Source organism: Podarcis cretensis, assembly GCF_951804945.1.
Source record: "Podarcis cretensis genome assembly, chromosome: 13".
NCBI classification, from domain to species: domain Eukaryota; kingdom Metazoa; phylum Chordata; class Lepidosauria; order Squamata; family Lacertidae; genus Podarcis; species Podarcis cretensis.
Genome location: NC_137182.1, coordinates 18870366 through 18886180, shown reverse-complemented (window position 1 = coordinate 18886180; position 15815 = coordinate 18870366). Strand labels below are relative to the sequence as shown.

At 45.3% G+C, this 15815-nt stretch overlaps 1 protein-coding gene across 3 annotated transcripts in view; it reads left to right on the top strand.

Annotated features, from left to right (window-relative positions):
• MYBPC2 (myosin binding protein C2) overlaps positions 1 to 15687 on the top strand; it is a 76603-nt gene extending 60916 nt beyond the window's left edge. For all 3 annotated transcript variants that reach the window (XM_079949301.1, XM_079949300.1, XM_079949302.1), the window contains exons 24-30: positions 655 to 850; positions 6209 to 6348; positions 8479 to 8638; positions 9869 to 10005; positions 11607 to 11793; positions 15012 to 15055; positions 15460 to 15687. In XM_079949301.1, the coding sequence (XP_079805427.1) occupies positions 655 to 850; positions 6209 to 6348; positions 8479 to 8638; positions 9869 to 10005; positions 11607 to 11793; positions 15012 to 15022 (831 nt within the window). In that variant the 3' untranslated portion in view covers positions 15023 to 15055; positions 15460 to 15687. The remainder of the gene's footprint in view (positions 1 to 654; positions 851 to 6208; positions 6349 to 8478; positions 8639 to 9868; positions 10006 to 11606; positions 11794 to 15011; positions 15056 to 15459) is intronic.
• The last annotated feature ends 128 nt before the right edge of the window (positions 15688 to 15815 follow it).

Genomic DNA, 15815 nt, shown 5'->3' with positions numbered 1-15815 from the left:
TTTTGGTTGGCACTCCCAATACAGCTGTACCTTGGATCCCGAATGCCTAGGTACTCGGACGTTTTGCCTCCTGAACGCCGCAAACTCAGGAGGGGGTGTTCTGGTTTGCAAATGTTCTTTGGAACCTGAACGTCTGACAGGGCTTCTGTGGTTCCTGAATGCCTGCAGGAGCTTCCTGCAGCTAGTCAGAAACTGCACTTTGGTTTTCGAACATTTTGGAAGTCAACCGGACTTCCAGAACGGATTCCATTCGACTTCCAAGGTACAACTGTAAAAGGTTTGCCAGCTGTGGGTTTTGAATTTCCTCCCCTTATGGACAAACACAACTTCCTTTTATTTATCGATTTTTAGACACATAAAACCAGGCATAGGCAAACTCGGCCCTCCAGATGTTTTGGGACTACAACTCCCATCATCCCTGACCACTGGTCCTGTTAGCTAGGGGTGATGGGAGTTGTAGTCCCAAAACACCTGGAAGGCCGAGTTCGCCTATGCCTGCATAAAACTATTTATGCACCAACCGAGAACTCAGCTGGGGAAAGCTTCCAGCTCTGGAGCAAAATGTGGGGAGAAGTGGGGCAGGGCGGGCGGGTGGAAGGGATGCCGCTAGAATGAAGGCCTCTGTGGCAATACCAAGCATTTGATCATCTCCAGGGTAAACCCCGCCCTGTAGTCACCTGGTCAAAGGACGGGAAGCCTCTGGACCCCAAAGAGATCAACGTCCGCACCTCCGACTTGGACACCATCCTTTTCATACGCAAAGCTCAGCGGCACCACTCGGGCTTCTACGAACTCTCGGTTAAGATTGAAAACATGGAGGACAAGGCTGTCATCAAGATCCGGGTTGTTGGTAAGGAGATTTCCTTTGAGATTTCATTTGTTGCAACAGCAAATTTACATTCTTTAAAAAAGCTAACCATGTTTTGGGGGTGCAGCCGGAGCAGGTGAATATGGGGGAGACTGTGTAGAGGGGGATGTGTGTGTGTCGTCTCAAGTTCTCTTAGAGTCATGCGATTTTAGAGCTGAAAGGACATTGGCGGTCATCTAGTTCCGTCAGTCAATCAACGTCTATTTTGGTGATACCCAAATTGTTGGTCCACAGACCCCAGAGGGCCTGCGTAACCCACTCAGGGGGTCCGTGGCACCATTCACGTAACAAAAACTACCATAAAATAACAACAACAACAACAACAACAACAACAACAACAACAACTACTATTCTTTATTTATACACTGCCCATCTGGCTGGGCTTCCCCAGCCACTCTGGGCTGCTCCCAACAGAATATTAATAATAATTTAAAAAGTGATAAAACATCAAACATTAAAAACTTTCCTAAACAGGGCTGCCTTCGGATGTCTTCTAAAAGTCAGATAGTTGTTAATTTCCTTGAAATCTGATGGGTGGGCATTCCACAGGGTGGGCGCCACTACTGAGAAGGCCCTCTGCCTGGTTCCCTGTCACCTCGCAGGGGAGGAACCGCCAGAAGGCCCTCGGAGCTGGACCTCAGTGTCCGGGCAGAACGGCGGGGGTGGGTCCGCTCCTTCAGGTATACTGGGCTGAGGCTGTTTAGGGCTTTAAAGGTCTAATGATATCATAGAGATATCAAAATTTTCAAAAGTAAGGGGTCCACTGTTCGGCTTTTGAAACACAAGGGGTGCTTAGCTACTTGGGAACCACTGGTCTAGTTCAACACCCCACCCGGCTCAATGCACAAATCTTGTAACAGAGAATCTTAATCTTGTCTTTGGTGAGGTCCACTCTTGCCTTGGTGCAGGTAGTTAGAGAGGGAGATGAAGAAACACTTATAAAAGGCCTAACGTTTTCTAAGTGTTGTGCAGACATTCAAAAGGAAGGCAGTAGCTGAGTGTGCGCACACCATATAAGTAAAGCCCATGACTTCAACACCTCCTGGGGACTGTGGTTTGTTAAAAGGTGCTGGGGAGCAAAATGGCAGTTCCCAGGATTCTTCAGGGGGAAGCCATGTGCTTTAAATGTGTGGAGCCAGCTCCTCCCACAGGCTCACAATCGACTGGTGAAAGGAGCAGGGAGGGAAGAGGGAAGCAAGCACTGGAACAGCTGTTCTGCTGTTCCCTTATCTGGCCAACGGGTGGGGCTGAGCTGGTCTTTACCATTCCATTATATAATATAATTCCATTATAATCTTCCCTCACTGCGAGAAGCCAAGTTACAGGGAACCAGGCAGAGGGCCTTCTCGGTAGTGGCACCTGCCCTGTGGAACGCCCTCCCACCAGATGTCAAAGAGAACAACAACTACCAGACTTTTAGACGACATCTGAAGGCAGCCCTGTTTAGGGAAGATTTTAATGTTTCATGCATTACTTTATTTTAATATTGTGTTGGAAGCCACCCAGAGTGGCTGGAGAAACCCAGCCAGATGGGCGGGGTATAAATAATAAATTCTTCCTATTATTATTATTCCTGGAAGGCAAGAGGTGCAAGCAACCAGTGGCCCTAAACCCAAAGCCCAGAGGTGAGAGTTTCCTTCGCTTCAGCTCTGCTGTCCCAGGGCGGTTGGAAGATGGCCTGGCAACTTAGAGGGAAGCAAGGGGTGGGCACCGTCTCTGTTCTCCCCCCTCCCTTCCCCCTTCCTTCTTGCTGCAGCTGCTAAATTGTTAACAAGCTTTAATCCAGGCCTGCTCCATCAGTCTCCTCTCTCCCCGTGGGAGACTGAGATGCTCTCAACTCCCAGGCCTGCGAGAGAGACAGGAGGGTTGGCAGGGCACTAGGCAGCCTTCAGCCAGCTGCGCAGCAACCTCAGAAGATGCTACCCATGGAAGCAAGGCACCTCTTCGTCGGGCTGGGCTGGCAGCTGCCTCCTGGCCTCTGCCCCACTGGGGTTCTGTCTAGGGAGAGGAGAAAATAATTGGATTCAGTTTCCATTTAAAAGCAAACATCCCAACAGACCCCATTCCGAAACAATGCACAAACCGAAACACAGCCGTCCTTCAAAAACCCACCCTCTCTTGCCAAGGAATGTGTACAAAAATGTCTGTGCTTTGTTGTTGTTGTTTAGTCGTTTAGTCGTGTCTGACTCTTTGTGACCCCATGGACCAGAGCACGCCAGGCACTCCTGTCTTCCACTGCCTCCCGCAGTTTGGTCAAACTCATGTTGGTAGCTTCGAGAACACTGTTCAGCCATCTCGTCCTCTGTCGCCCCCTTCTCCATGTGCCCTCCATCTTTCCCAACATCAGGGTCTTTTCCAGGGAGTCTTCTCTTTTCATGAGGTGGCAAAGTATTGGAGCCTCAACTTTAGGATCTGTCTTTCCAGTGAGCACTCAGGGCTGATTTCCTTAAGAATGAACAAAATAAAAAAATTCCTTCCAGTAGCACCTTAAAGACCAACTAAGTTAGTTCTTGGTATGAGCTTTCGTGTGCATGCACACTTCTTCAGATACACTGAAGTGTGTATCTGAAGAAGTGTGCATGCACACGAAAGCTCATACCAAGAACTAACTTAGTTGGTCTTTAAGGTGCTACTGGAAGGAATTTTTTTATTTTGTTTTGACTGTGGCAGACCAACACGGCTACCTATCTGTTCCTTAAGAATGGATAGGTTTGATCTTTTTGCAGTCCATGGGACTCTCAAAAGTCTCCTCCAGCACCATAATTCAAAAGGTAAAGGGAAGGTAAACGGTGTTTCTGTGCGCTGCTCTGGTTGGCCAAAAGTGGCTTAGTCATGCTGGCCACATGACCCGGAAGCTGTACGCCAGCTCCCATGGCCAGTAAAGCAAGATGAGTGCCGCAACCCCAGAGTCGGCCACGACTGGACCTAATGGTCAGGGGTCCCTTTACCTTTTAATTCTCCCCCTTCCATTGGGAGACAAACTTGGTGTCCACAACCTCTCTCTTACCCCCCCTCGCCCCCCGTCCTGACCCCCTTGGTGCCTGGTACGCCTTCCCCACCCCCTCCTCCTCCCTCTCTGCCTGTGTCACCATCCCTTATCAGCTCCCACCCTTCCCCCATGGTAAGAGGGGAGAGAGATCATGTTCTTCCATTCTATATTTAAGCTTCCCCCTGATGGTTTAAGCCAGATGTCACCTCTCCCGACACCGCCGAAAAAGGCCCCCCTCCCTCGCCCTCCCCAGACACGGCCACTTTCTGATCAGCCGCCTCCTCTAATCCTGATTAGGCTGGTGGAATGTTTGAAGTGAAATTTAGCATCTTCCAAGAGCCTTCTGGGAATCTGCCTTTGAAAGCAGAGCACGCTGGAGAAGGTGCTAGCCGCAAATCTGCCCTCCGGCCCACCCCCCACCTTCCTAGCGCCAGCAGACAGGGCTGGGTCTCTCTGTGTTTGTGTTGCATGTATCTACCATGTATTGAATTAGCTGCTTCCTGCATCCATTTCAGCCAGGGATGCAATGACGCTTCAACCTTTGGGTCATTTCAGGCTATTGTCTTACCGTTCTTAATGGGCTCCCCTCTTGAGATGATAGGTAAAGGTAAAGGGACCCCTGACCATTAGGTCCAGTCGTGGCCGACTCTGGGGTTGTGGCGCTCATCTCACTTTACTGGCCGAGGGAGCCGGTGTACAGCTTCTGAGTCATGTGGCCAGCATGACTAAGCCGCTTCTGGCGAACCAGAGCAGCGCATGGAAATGCCATTTACCTTCCCGCCAGAGTGGTCCCTATTTATCTACTTGCACTTTGACGTGCTTTCGAACTGCTAGGTTGGCAGGAGCAGGGACCAAGCAACGGGAGCTCACCCCGTCATGGGTATTCGAACCGCTGACCTTCTGATCGGCAAGTCCTAGGCTCAGTGATTTAACCCACAGCGCCACTTGCGTTGAGATGATATTGTGTATTATCTACCTAACTTTGAAATGTGACAAGCAGGCCTTGCTGGATTTGCTTGGTCTGCTGAGTGGAGCCCTGGACTTTTGCCCCAAAGCCTGCTGACAGCATTTTAGCAGGTTAAAGAAGATGGGTTCAATGATTCACTCATGCTATCCCCATTTAATAATAATAATAATAATAATAATAATAATAATAATAATAATAATTTATTTATTTATTTATACCCCGCCCTTCCCGGTTCAGAAAACCGGGCTCAGGGTGGCTAACAACAAATTTAAAGGGAGGGACCACTAGGGGCGCATCAGAAGATGGCTGACAATAACATCTCTCGGACCCACACGAGGTAAATTGGAGGCTGTGATGGGAGTAAATAGCTTCCCTACCCCCCCAGGATTGTGGTGGGGGACTGCCCTTGCCTGCTGTGCCCTATACCACCCCCGAATTTGTGGGGATGGGGGCACTAGGCACAATGCCCTCCTGTGGGATTTCGGCGCTCCTGGACGCCGTCTCTGATTCGTGCCACTAGCTGCAAGAACTTCAAAAGAAACAATTTGGATGAAGCGAATGCACATATTTCAAGGAAGAAGGGGGAGTAAAGACTGCTAACAGAAGAGATCTCTGATAAAACAAGACGAGTCAGAGGAACAAGTATAAATCATGAGAAGATACGCCAAGACTCGATATGGCAAAGGGACTGATGGGGGAGGGGGGAAAAACTTTCCTTTCTTTCCCTTATGTGATTAAACAAGAATCCCCCCTTATGTGATTAAACAAGAATCCTCAGAAAACCGGGCTCAGGGCGGCTAACAACAAATTTAAAACACTTAATTGATGCAACAAAAAACAGCATAAAATACAGTATAAAACGTGAACAACAATAAATTCAGAATTCAAAAATCAATTTAGGGGGAAATCCATCCAATAAACATTAGATGATCACCATGGGCTAGCTGGCTAAATTAGTCCTATTTGGGCCAGCGAGGAGACCAGGGGAGAATTAGCTGTGGGATCCCAGAGTGGGTAATCGTCATAAAAAGGGGAGGAGGAGGGAAGGAAGGGGAATAAAAGATCAGGCTAAGTTCAAACTGAAAGCCAGGTGGAATAGCTCTGTCTTACAGGCCCTGCGGAAGGAAGTTAAATCCTGCAGGGCCCTGGTCTCATGGGACAGAACATTCCACCAGGTCGGAGCCATCACTGAGAAGGCCCTGGCCCTGGTGGAGGATAATCTGATTATTTAATATGGTCTAGAGAGCTGCTAGGTCTATTGTATTTGTTTACATCATTTTACCAATTGCAGGGAACCTTTGCTTACATAGTTTTGGCTAAGGGACCATTCCCTGTTTATCCATAGTGATGCAGCAGCCTTTGTTGTTTCCCATTCCTTCTGCAGAGAAACCGGGGCCAGCACACAACGTGATGGTGAAGGAAGTGTGGGGCTTCAATGCCTTAGTAGAGTGGGAGCCTCCCAAGGACGATGGGAATTCGGAGATTACGGGCTACTCCATCCAAAAAGCTGACAAGAAAACCATGGTAAGGTGGCTTCCCTTTCCCTATTGGGCTTCTGCTTCTAGTAATGATAAAAACAAAGTCTAGTAATGGGCTTGGGTTTTCCCCCTGACTCTTGTTGAGAACATGTGCCAGCGGCTACCTTGCAGCATTGCAAGAGACTAACTGAGGCAGGATATTGTGGGTTGTATGCAGTGCTAGTCCTACTCAGAGAAGACCCATTGAAATCAACTAGTAGAGTTAACTAGGTCCATTAATGACAGTGACTTCAATGCTTCCAGTCCATTTCCAGGAACTGCTCAAAAACACTGGTCTTTACCTGTCAGGAGTACCAAATAGTATGGGAAACAGCCTTACTAGAAAAAATAACCAATAAACTGAAACTGACACGGGGAGAAATAGAAGAAGACGCCTTCACCCCGGTATGGCTCCCCTTTATCACATACACAGCCCAACAAGACAATGACAAAAATCCACCAACAGCATACAAATCAATATGGCTGACCTGATCCAAAACACCCACCCACCCCACTCACACACGAAAACAAAGATCACCACAGCCATTCACAAACAAACAACCACACCCTAGGCCAACCCCAACCTCTCTCACCACCAAAGAAACACAAGTGAATAGCAGAGAACCTGCACAAACGACGCTGACACAAAACCCGTATATATTAAGTATAATAGAAACATCGCCACCCGACCCCACCCCCACTCACCTTCCCCCCCCCCCACCTCTTTCCCCCTTTTCTTCCTAATGTCTCAACAAATGAAACTGATCTGTAAAAAATGTTACTTAGAGAAGGGGGGGGAAAGAGAGGCATTGCACATACTTTTGCAAACCAAGAAAATCTTTAATAAAAATACATTAAAAAAAACAAAACAAAAACACTGGTCTTTAAAGCCCTTCATGAGATAGGGTCAGGGTATTTGAAGGACCACCTGTCTTGTACTTACCTGCACATGAAGATCTTCTGCGGTGGGCCTCCTACAGGTGCCCCTGCCATCTAAGTGACCAAACGTGAGAACATTTTGGTGACAGCACACCAGTTGCAGAATGCTCTCCCTAGAGATGTTTGCTCGGTGCTGACCTTATAATCCTTTTTGGCAGGGGCAAATGCTTTAAACATTTCCCCCCATCAGTTCTTTAGGCTGTGTTACACATCTAAAGCACACAACTCTCTCTAAAGAATCCCGGGAACTGTAGTTTTGTCCCTCGTGGAAGTACAACCCCCAGCACCCTTCACAAACTACAGTTCCCAGGATTCCTGAGGTGGGGTAACTCGTGTGCTTTAAACATGCTTTAAATATACGGTGCGTACCCAGCCGTCGATGCAGTTTTAGACCCTGCTGCTTGCTTCTGTGAGTTGGTTAGTATAAAAACACTTGCGACAAATGGATACTGAATAGTTGTGCAAAAGGGAAGCAGCCTCCCATCCTAAGTTAGTGACCCCAATTCAGTTAGAATTGATTCATACAAACATGCTCAGATTGCTCATTTACTGCTGACACTATCAGAGAGTGAAAGAGAGAGAGAGAAAGAAAGAAAGAGAACTTCTTCTACCACTGTGAAGGTTCACATTTTGCCAGTGGCAAAATTCACAGCAGGAAGACTAGGCAGCAGTTCCAAGCCTGCTACAAGAGCAGCATCAAAGGAGCACAGATCTTGTTTCTGGAGGACATGATGTAGTTACCTCCCATTATATATATATATATATATATATATATATATATATATATGATTTATATCCTCTTATTTTAGGCTACAAGCTTTCAGAGTAAAAATAAAAATCCAAATGACAGATATGTAGAAGTACATCACAGAAAAGAGCATGTAAAAAACAACAACAGCAGGAGAAACTTTCAGCTAGATAAAATAATGCATAAAACAGAAAAGCTGGGCTGGTTTTTAAAAAAAATAAAAAAGAGCATCGTTCCCTTGCCTACTGCCAAAGCTGCATAAAGCACTTATGGACAACCAGGGAGCCTCAATCCTACATCGCCTCTCATCTGACTTCTTGAGCATCTACTCCTTCCCTCTCTGTGGACCCTGCACACCTCTCTGTTGTTTCGAGGGAGGGGGGCACCTGTGGCTCAGATCCTCCCTCCCCTGCAGCTATTTCTCTGACCGTCCCTGCTCTCCTTCCGCAGGAGTGGTTCACAGTATACGAGCACAACCGCCTCACCCGCTGCACGGTGTCTGACCTCATCATCGGCAACGAATACTACTTCCGAGTCTACAGCGAGAACATCTGTGGGCTTAGCGAAGCTCCCGGGGTCTCCAAAAACACCGCTAACATTCAGAAATCTGGTAAATGCGGTGGAACCAGATGGTGGCTGGCAATTGCTCTAGCGGTCTGGGAATGGGACGACCAGGGCTTAGCAGAAGGGGCTGCGGTCTGCACCTTCCAGGCTAATGCACAGAAGGAAACTTCGTTATCTGCTGGCTTTCACGCTTCTGAATGCTCTGGTGCAGTTCTTGGCTCATAAAAAAGGCACCAAAAGACATTAAGATGCATATTTTGAGGAGAAATATTAAATCAAACCAGGGCTTTCCAGGCTCTGGTCTCTAGCTGTTTTTGGACTGCGGTTCCCATCGTCCCTGACCACTGGTCCTGCTGGCTAGGGGTGATGGGAGTTGTGGTGCGGGGCCAGCTGGAGACAGGACTTATCCCAGGTTAAGTCTGTATAGGATTGAAACCTGGGCTACTTCATGCAATGCATACTGGCTAGATGTTTTGGTCGTAAATCGCTCTGGGTTGCCTTGGGCAAGATAAAGTGACTAACAAATGTTAATAATAATAATAATAATAATAATAATAATAATAATAATATTTTGAGTAGTTTGGATTTGATATCCCGCTTTATCACTACCCTAAGGAGTCTCAAAGTGGCTAACATTCTCCTTTCCCTTCCTCCCCACAACAAACACTCTGTGAGGTGAGTGGGGCTGAGAGACTTCAAAGACGTGCGACTAGCCCAAGGTCACCCAGCAGTTGCATGTGGAGGAGCGGAGAAGCGAACCTGGTTCACCAGATTACGAGTCACCAGATTATGAGGGAAAATAATATATTCATGAATGCATATTTAAATGCGAATTTTCATGCAACTGCCATTGGCAGTTTAGTACCCAAAAACACGAAAGCCAACACACGTGAGAATGACGCAGACTAGAAATTAGCTGGCAATGCAATCCTATGCATGTCTGCCGGAGAAGTAAACCCCGTTGAGTTTGTTTTATTTCATACACACTGCTTGATTGTAAAAATCCTCAAAGCAGTTTACAGAAAGCTTCAACGGGACACTAAGAGCTGTTTGACAGTCTCCCTCGAGAGGCTCTCCTTTTAGCAGAGGCTGGATGGCTGTCTGTCATGGATGCTTCAGTTGAGATTCCCAGATGATCCTTGGGATCCCTTCCAATTCTCCAGTTCTAAGATTTACTCCCTGGTCTGTGCGTATAGTTGGCCTTGCAGCCCAATTTGCCCATCCCTAAGATCCGCTGATGGATTTGCCGTTTCCCTCCCCTCCCCTTCCCTTTCAGGAATAATCTGTAAACAGCTAAACTACAAGGAACATGACTTCAGCCATGCCCCTGTGTTCATGACGCCACTGGTAGACCGGACAGTCGTGGCTGGGTATACCACTGCCTTGAACTGTGCTGTGAGAGGATTTCCTAAAGTAAGTGCTGAGTGAGGAGGTGGAAAGGGATGATGTTGAGTTGTTTGGAGTGGCTGCTATCAAAAAACTAGGAATGTGGCGCTGAGAGGGATGTGAGATAACTGGAGAAGGGGGAAGCATGAAGATGGGGAAAGTGAACAGTGGACTAAGGATGGTACTTCCAAAATGTTGGGCCTTTAAAAAAAAAAAGCGTTGCTACAAATAAGAGAAAACAACCTTAGATTCAGTAAATTATAACCAGTATTAAAACGGTGGATTTTTCTTAATAGCAACACACACCAACGCCTCAATAATTGTCAGATACTGTGAATATGATTTTGAATATGCTGCTAATTTAATTAAAGTAAACATGCCTGTGCTTCCCCCCCACCCTGCCTCCAGCCACTCATATTTTTTTTGTTCCACATAAGGAGGGTGACAAGGTACCACCAGTGATAATTAGTGTGTTGTGAGGGAGGTGATTAAGCCTTCTCTCAACTGCTAGCACACCCCCCCCCCTTCTGCTGGCATGTTTTAATTGATTTTCTCCAAGAGTTCCTCCAGCGTGTCAGTCAGTAATTTGTGGGAGGAAATCTAGCACATACAGGAACTTTGAGGTTTGCACAGTTAAAGTGGATTAAAGTGCTGCCCTGGAGCAACAAATCCACTTTAAAAAAGCCCAGTTTTTTTGCAGTTTGGAAAAGCAATGCAGAAATGCACTGAAAGGCATGAAAGGAATGAATGTTTAATAGGAAGGCATGTGAACTCCCTGCAAGCAAATCAGAACGAGTGCTTAATGTCCTATAACCACCCTGCAAACGAATCACAATGCTCAATAAAACATTGGGCAGACCGCATCTGGAATACTACGTCCACTTCTGGGCACCACAATTTCGGGATATAGACATGGTGAAATGTGTGCAGAGGAGGGCGACCAAGATGATAAAAGGTCTGGAAACCAAGCCTTATGAGGAACGGTTGAGGAAGTTCGGTATGTTTAACCTGGAAAAGAGGAGATGGTGAGGGGAGATATGAGAACCATCTTCAAATATCTCAAGGGCTGTCACGTAGAAGATGCAGCAAGCTTGTTTTCTCCTGCTCTGGAGGTTAGGACTCAAACCCAATGGCTTCAGGATACAAGAAAGGAGATTCCCACTAAACATCAGGAAGAACATTCTGACAGTAAGAGCTGCTTGATGGTGGGAATGTCTCCCTTAGGAGGTGGTGGACTCTCCTTCCTTGGCGGTTTTTAAGCAGAGGTTGGTCTAGCCTGAATCTGCTACAGATGGTATGCATTGTCAAGCTGAAATATGAGCTCTTTTTAGATACTCAGTGCTGGAAAGACACCCAGAATCTGGCACACTTGGGTTTTTGTTTTTTTTAAGCACATGGGTGACAAACCTTCATTTTCAGGGATAAAAGGCTGGCAACATTTTCAATGCTAATACTTAAAACTGATAGGTTGGGGATTTTTTTGCACACAATTTTGGTTGCAACCGTTTTCCCTTTGAGCGTATGAGGCGGTACAATTTGATACATGACAACGTGGTTTAGAACGGAGTGTGTGGTGATCAGGATTCCTTTCATCTGGATTCCTTTTAATCTCTTCTGTCTGTTCCCAGCCCAAAATAATCTGGATGAAGAACAAAATGGACATCAGCGGGGACCCAAAGTTCCTGCAGAAAAACAACCAGGGCGTGCTGACCCTCAACATCCGCAAGCCGAGCCCTTTTGACAGCGCCACTTACTCCTGCAAGGCCGTCAATGAACTGGGGGAGGCCATAGTGGATTGCAAGCTGGAGGTCAAAGGTGACTGCAGCATGAAAGAGAAATGGGTTGTCATTGCTCAAATTCATTTTTGCTGCCGTTGTTTTAAAAATAACAGCATACCCAGCCTAGGGATGGTGCAGCACAGAGGAGAGAATGGGAGAGCTTTATTTTTATTTTATTTTTTTATAAATATTTATTAAGCATTTTTTAAAACAATCAAAGACATAGGTAATAACTTAGTATTTTCAAATATCCATGTTTCATGCACCTCCTTGGACTTCCTCACAGCTCTTGCTCCTGCATTCTAGACTTATAAATTTTGCTAGCAAATTATTAAATTAGTTCCATTCATATGATAAAATTTCCCCAAATTAATTCTCAAATTTCGGAATTTAAAATCACACTTATAAAGTACTTAATTATACAATACTGTTTAACCAAAATTTATCTTTTCTTCCAATTACTCTTAAATTTATGTTTTCTATGTTTGGTGTGTTGAAGCCATGTTGTTACTAATCTTACATCTTTCTTAACATTCATACAATTTACAATATTTTTGTAAATAGTCCTTATATTTGTTCCAATCCTCCTCCACCAGTTCTTCTCCCAGATTTCGGATTCTGCCCGTCATTTCCGCCAATTCCATATAGTCCATCAGTTGCATCTGCCATTCTTCCAGTGTGGGCAAGTCTTGAGTTTTCCAGCATTTAGCGATGAGTATCCTTGCTGCTGTTGTAGCATACATAAAAAAAGTTCGATCCTTCTTTTGCACACTCTGGCCGACAATGCCTAAAAGAAAGGCCTCTGGTTTCTTAGGGAAGGTATACTTAAATACCTTTTTCAGCTCATTATATATCATTTCCCAGAAAGCCTTCACTCTAGGGCAAGTCCACCAGAGGTGAAAGAATGTTCCTTCAGCTTCTTTACACTTCCAACATTTATTATCAGACACATGGTATATCTTTGCAAGCTTGACTGGAGTCATGTACCACCTGTATATCATTTTCATAATGTTTTCTTTCAAGGCATTACATGCCGTAAATTTCAAACCTGTGGTCCATAACTTTTCCCAGTCAGCAAACATGATGTTATGCCCTATGTCCTGTGCCCATTTTATCATAGCTGATTTGACCGTTTCATCCTGTGTATTCCATTTTAACAGCAAGTTATACATTCTTGAAAGTGTCTTAGAGCTGGATTCTAACAGTTCTGTTTCTAACTTTGATTTTTCCACCTGGAATCCTATCTTTTTGTCCAACTTGAAAACTTCTTTAATCTGAGCATAATGTAACCAATCTCGCACTTTATCTTTTATTTTCTCCAAACTCTGCAACCTCCAATTATCTCCATCTTTTTCTATTATTTCCCAATATTTCGGCCATTTGGCCTCCATATTGAGTCTTTTCGGGGCCTTAGCCTCCATTGGTGATAACTATCTTGGGGTCTTGTTTTCCAATAAATCTTTATATTTCAACCAGACATTAAACACTGCTTTTCTGACAACATGATTCTTAAAGTTCTTATGTATTTTAACCTTGTCGTACCACAGATATGCATGCCAACCAAAAACATTGTTGAATCCTTCCAAATCCAAAACATCAGTGTTTTCAAGAAGTAGCCAATCCTTCAACCAGCAGAAAGCTGCTGATTCATAGTACAATTTTAAGTCTGGCAGGGCAAAGCCCCCTCTTTCTTTAGCATCAGTTAGTATTTTAAACTTAATTCTGGGCTTTTTGCCCTGCCAGACAAATTTAGAGATATCTCTTTGCCACTTCCGGAAACACTCCATTTTGTCCACAATCTGCAAAGTTTGAAACAAAAACAACATTCTTGGCAATACATTCATCTTAATAGCAGCAATACGTCCTGACAAGGAAAGTTTCAATCTTGACCAAACATCTAGATCCCTTTTGATTTCAGACCAACATTTTTCATAGTTATCCTTAAACAAGTTTCTGTTCTTCGCTGTTATATTTACCCCTAGATATCTTACTTTTTTGACCACATTTAATTCTGTCTCTTTCTGAAACCTTTCTGATTCTGAAAAAGTCAAGTTTTTTTCTAAAACCTTGGTTTTTTGCTTATTAAGTTTAAATCCCGCCACTCGACCAAACTCATGAATCAATTGCAAAACCCTTTTAGTACTAGGCTCTGGCTCCTGTAAGGTCAATACTAGGTCATCTGCAAATGCTTTCAGTTTATACTGTTTCTCTCCGACCTGAATACCCTCTACCAACCGGTCTCCTCTAATCATGTTTAAGAGCACTTCCAGGACCGATATAAATAACAAAGAGGATATAGGGCAACCTTGTCGTGTACCTTTTTCAATTCTAAACTCTTCTGTCACCACATTGTTCACTATCAGTTTAGCCTTTTGCTCTGAATAAATTGCCTCTATCCCATTCTGGAACCCCCGCCCCACTCCCATTCCTTCCAAATTCTTCTTCATAAACTTCCAGGAGATATTATCAAAGGCCTTCTCCGCATCTATAAATATCAAAACTGCTTTCGTGTTGATATTTGTTTGCAAGAGTTCCAAAATGTCAATAATGTTCCTTGTATTAGCAAACAAATGTCTACCTGGGAGAAAGCCTGCCTGGTCCTTATGAATTACTTCATTCAAAACTTTTTTAAATCTACTTGCTAAAATGTCTGCAAATATTTTGTAATCCACATTTAGGAGGGAGATGGGGCGGTAATTCTTAAGTTGTGTGTTTTCAGTTTCTAATTTAGGTATCAATGTGATGAAAGCTTCTTTCCACGACTCCGGGAAAAGAATGGGAGAGCTTTAGCCCCAGGATCTGTTTCGGAAACTGAAAATTGAAGAGTAATGTTCAAGAACCCTGATTTGTGAAGGGAAGCTTTCTCTCACCCATTCCATAAGCTCACCCCACATCCCTAAAATGGGTAGAAGTTACGGTTGTTATATAGACTGCCAGGTTTAAACCTGACAATTCCACTTGTACCTTTAGGGTGAGGGATATGTGTTCCTTCAGATGTTCCTGGGCTTTAGTTCCCATCATCCATGCCTGTTGGCTGATGGGAGTTGAAGTTTAACAGCCTCTGCAGGAAGATGTTTGCTTAGAAGTGCAGAAAGGAGGACTCCATACTTATTTCCCACATGCATGCATAAGCACGTGGGATTGGTGGAAGTGGAAAACACAATCCCTTCTCATTCACAGAGAGTAAAAATGTGTCCGCCAAAACACTTGCTTGATACTCTCTTCCTCTCCTCTCTTCTCCCCCCTCCCCCACAGCGCCGCAGTAATTTTATTGCCACAACTGCCAACACCTGGAAGAGGTGAGTAACACGGAACACACCATGCTGGGTGAAGGGGAACAAGCAGTTATTTGGATTTCAAGGCAGAAAACGGAATTCCTTTATAAATCTGGAAACAACTGCAATTTGGAGGGTGGAGGAAGCAGCCTGGTGGGCTGTGGCAGTCTGGGATAAGAGTTGCTGGGTGACTAGAATTTGGGCTGGGGTGGAGAGGGAGAGAGCTGTGTACGTTTCGTGTCGGACCTGGTTGGCAGGAACAGAGCCTCGTGGTCCGAAGCAAGACCGAATGTGCAGGAACCGTGCACAGAAGCCATGCTTACAAAATGGAGGAGGGATGCTTGAGTGTGCTTACTAGGATGAATCTGTTTGCCTCGCCCTACCCACTAGCCAACAGTGTTAATTCCTGCTCTGCTCTCTCCACACAGCTTACGATCACCCCCCTTCTTTTCTCCACGGTGTCCCTTCCCACCTCGTGCAGATGCTAAGTGGGGAAGGGGATTGAGGCGTCTTCACCTCCTCACCCCACTGAAGAAGCTACACATATCATGCTTGGATAGAAGGAAGCTACCACAGACCAGCTAACCCGCCCCTGTATCTGTCTGTGTGCCTGTCTGGTCCGTTGTTGTGTCAATAAAGTGACCTTGATGGGATAACCTGTGTGTGTCTCTTGTCCCTCTGGTTTTCAGGGAGTTGTTTTGGAAAGGGGAGCAGTGACTAAAATTGTTTGGCAGGGCACAGCTGCGGAAGGGGATCCATGATTGAGTTTTGAGGCTGATCTGAG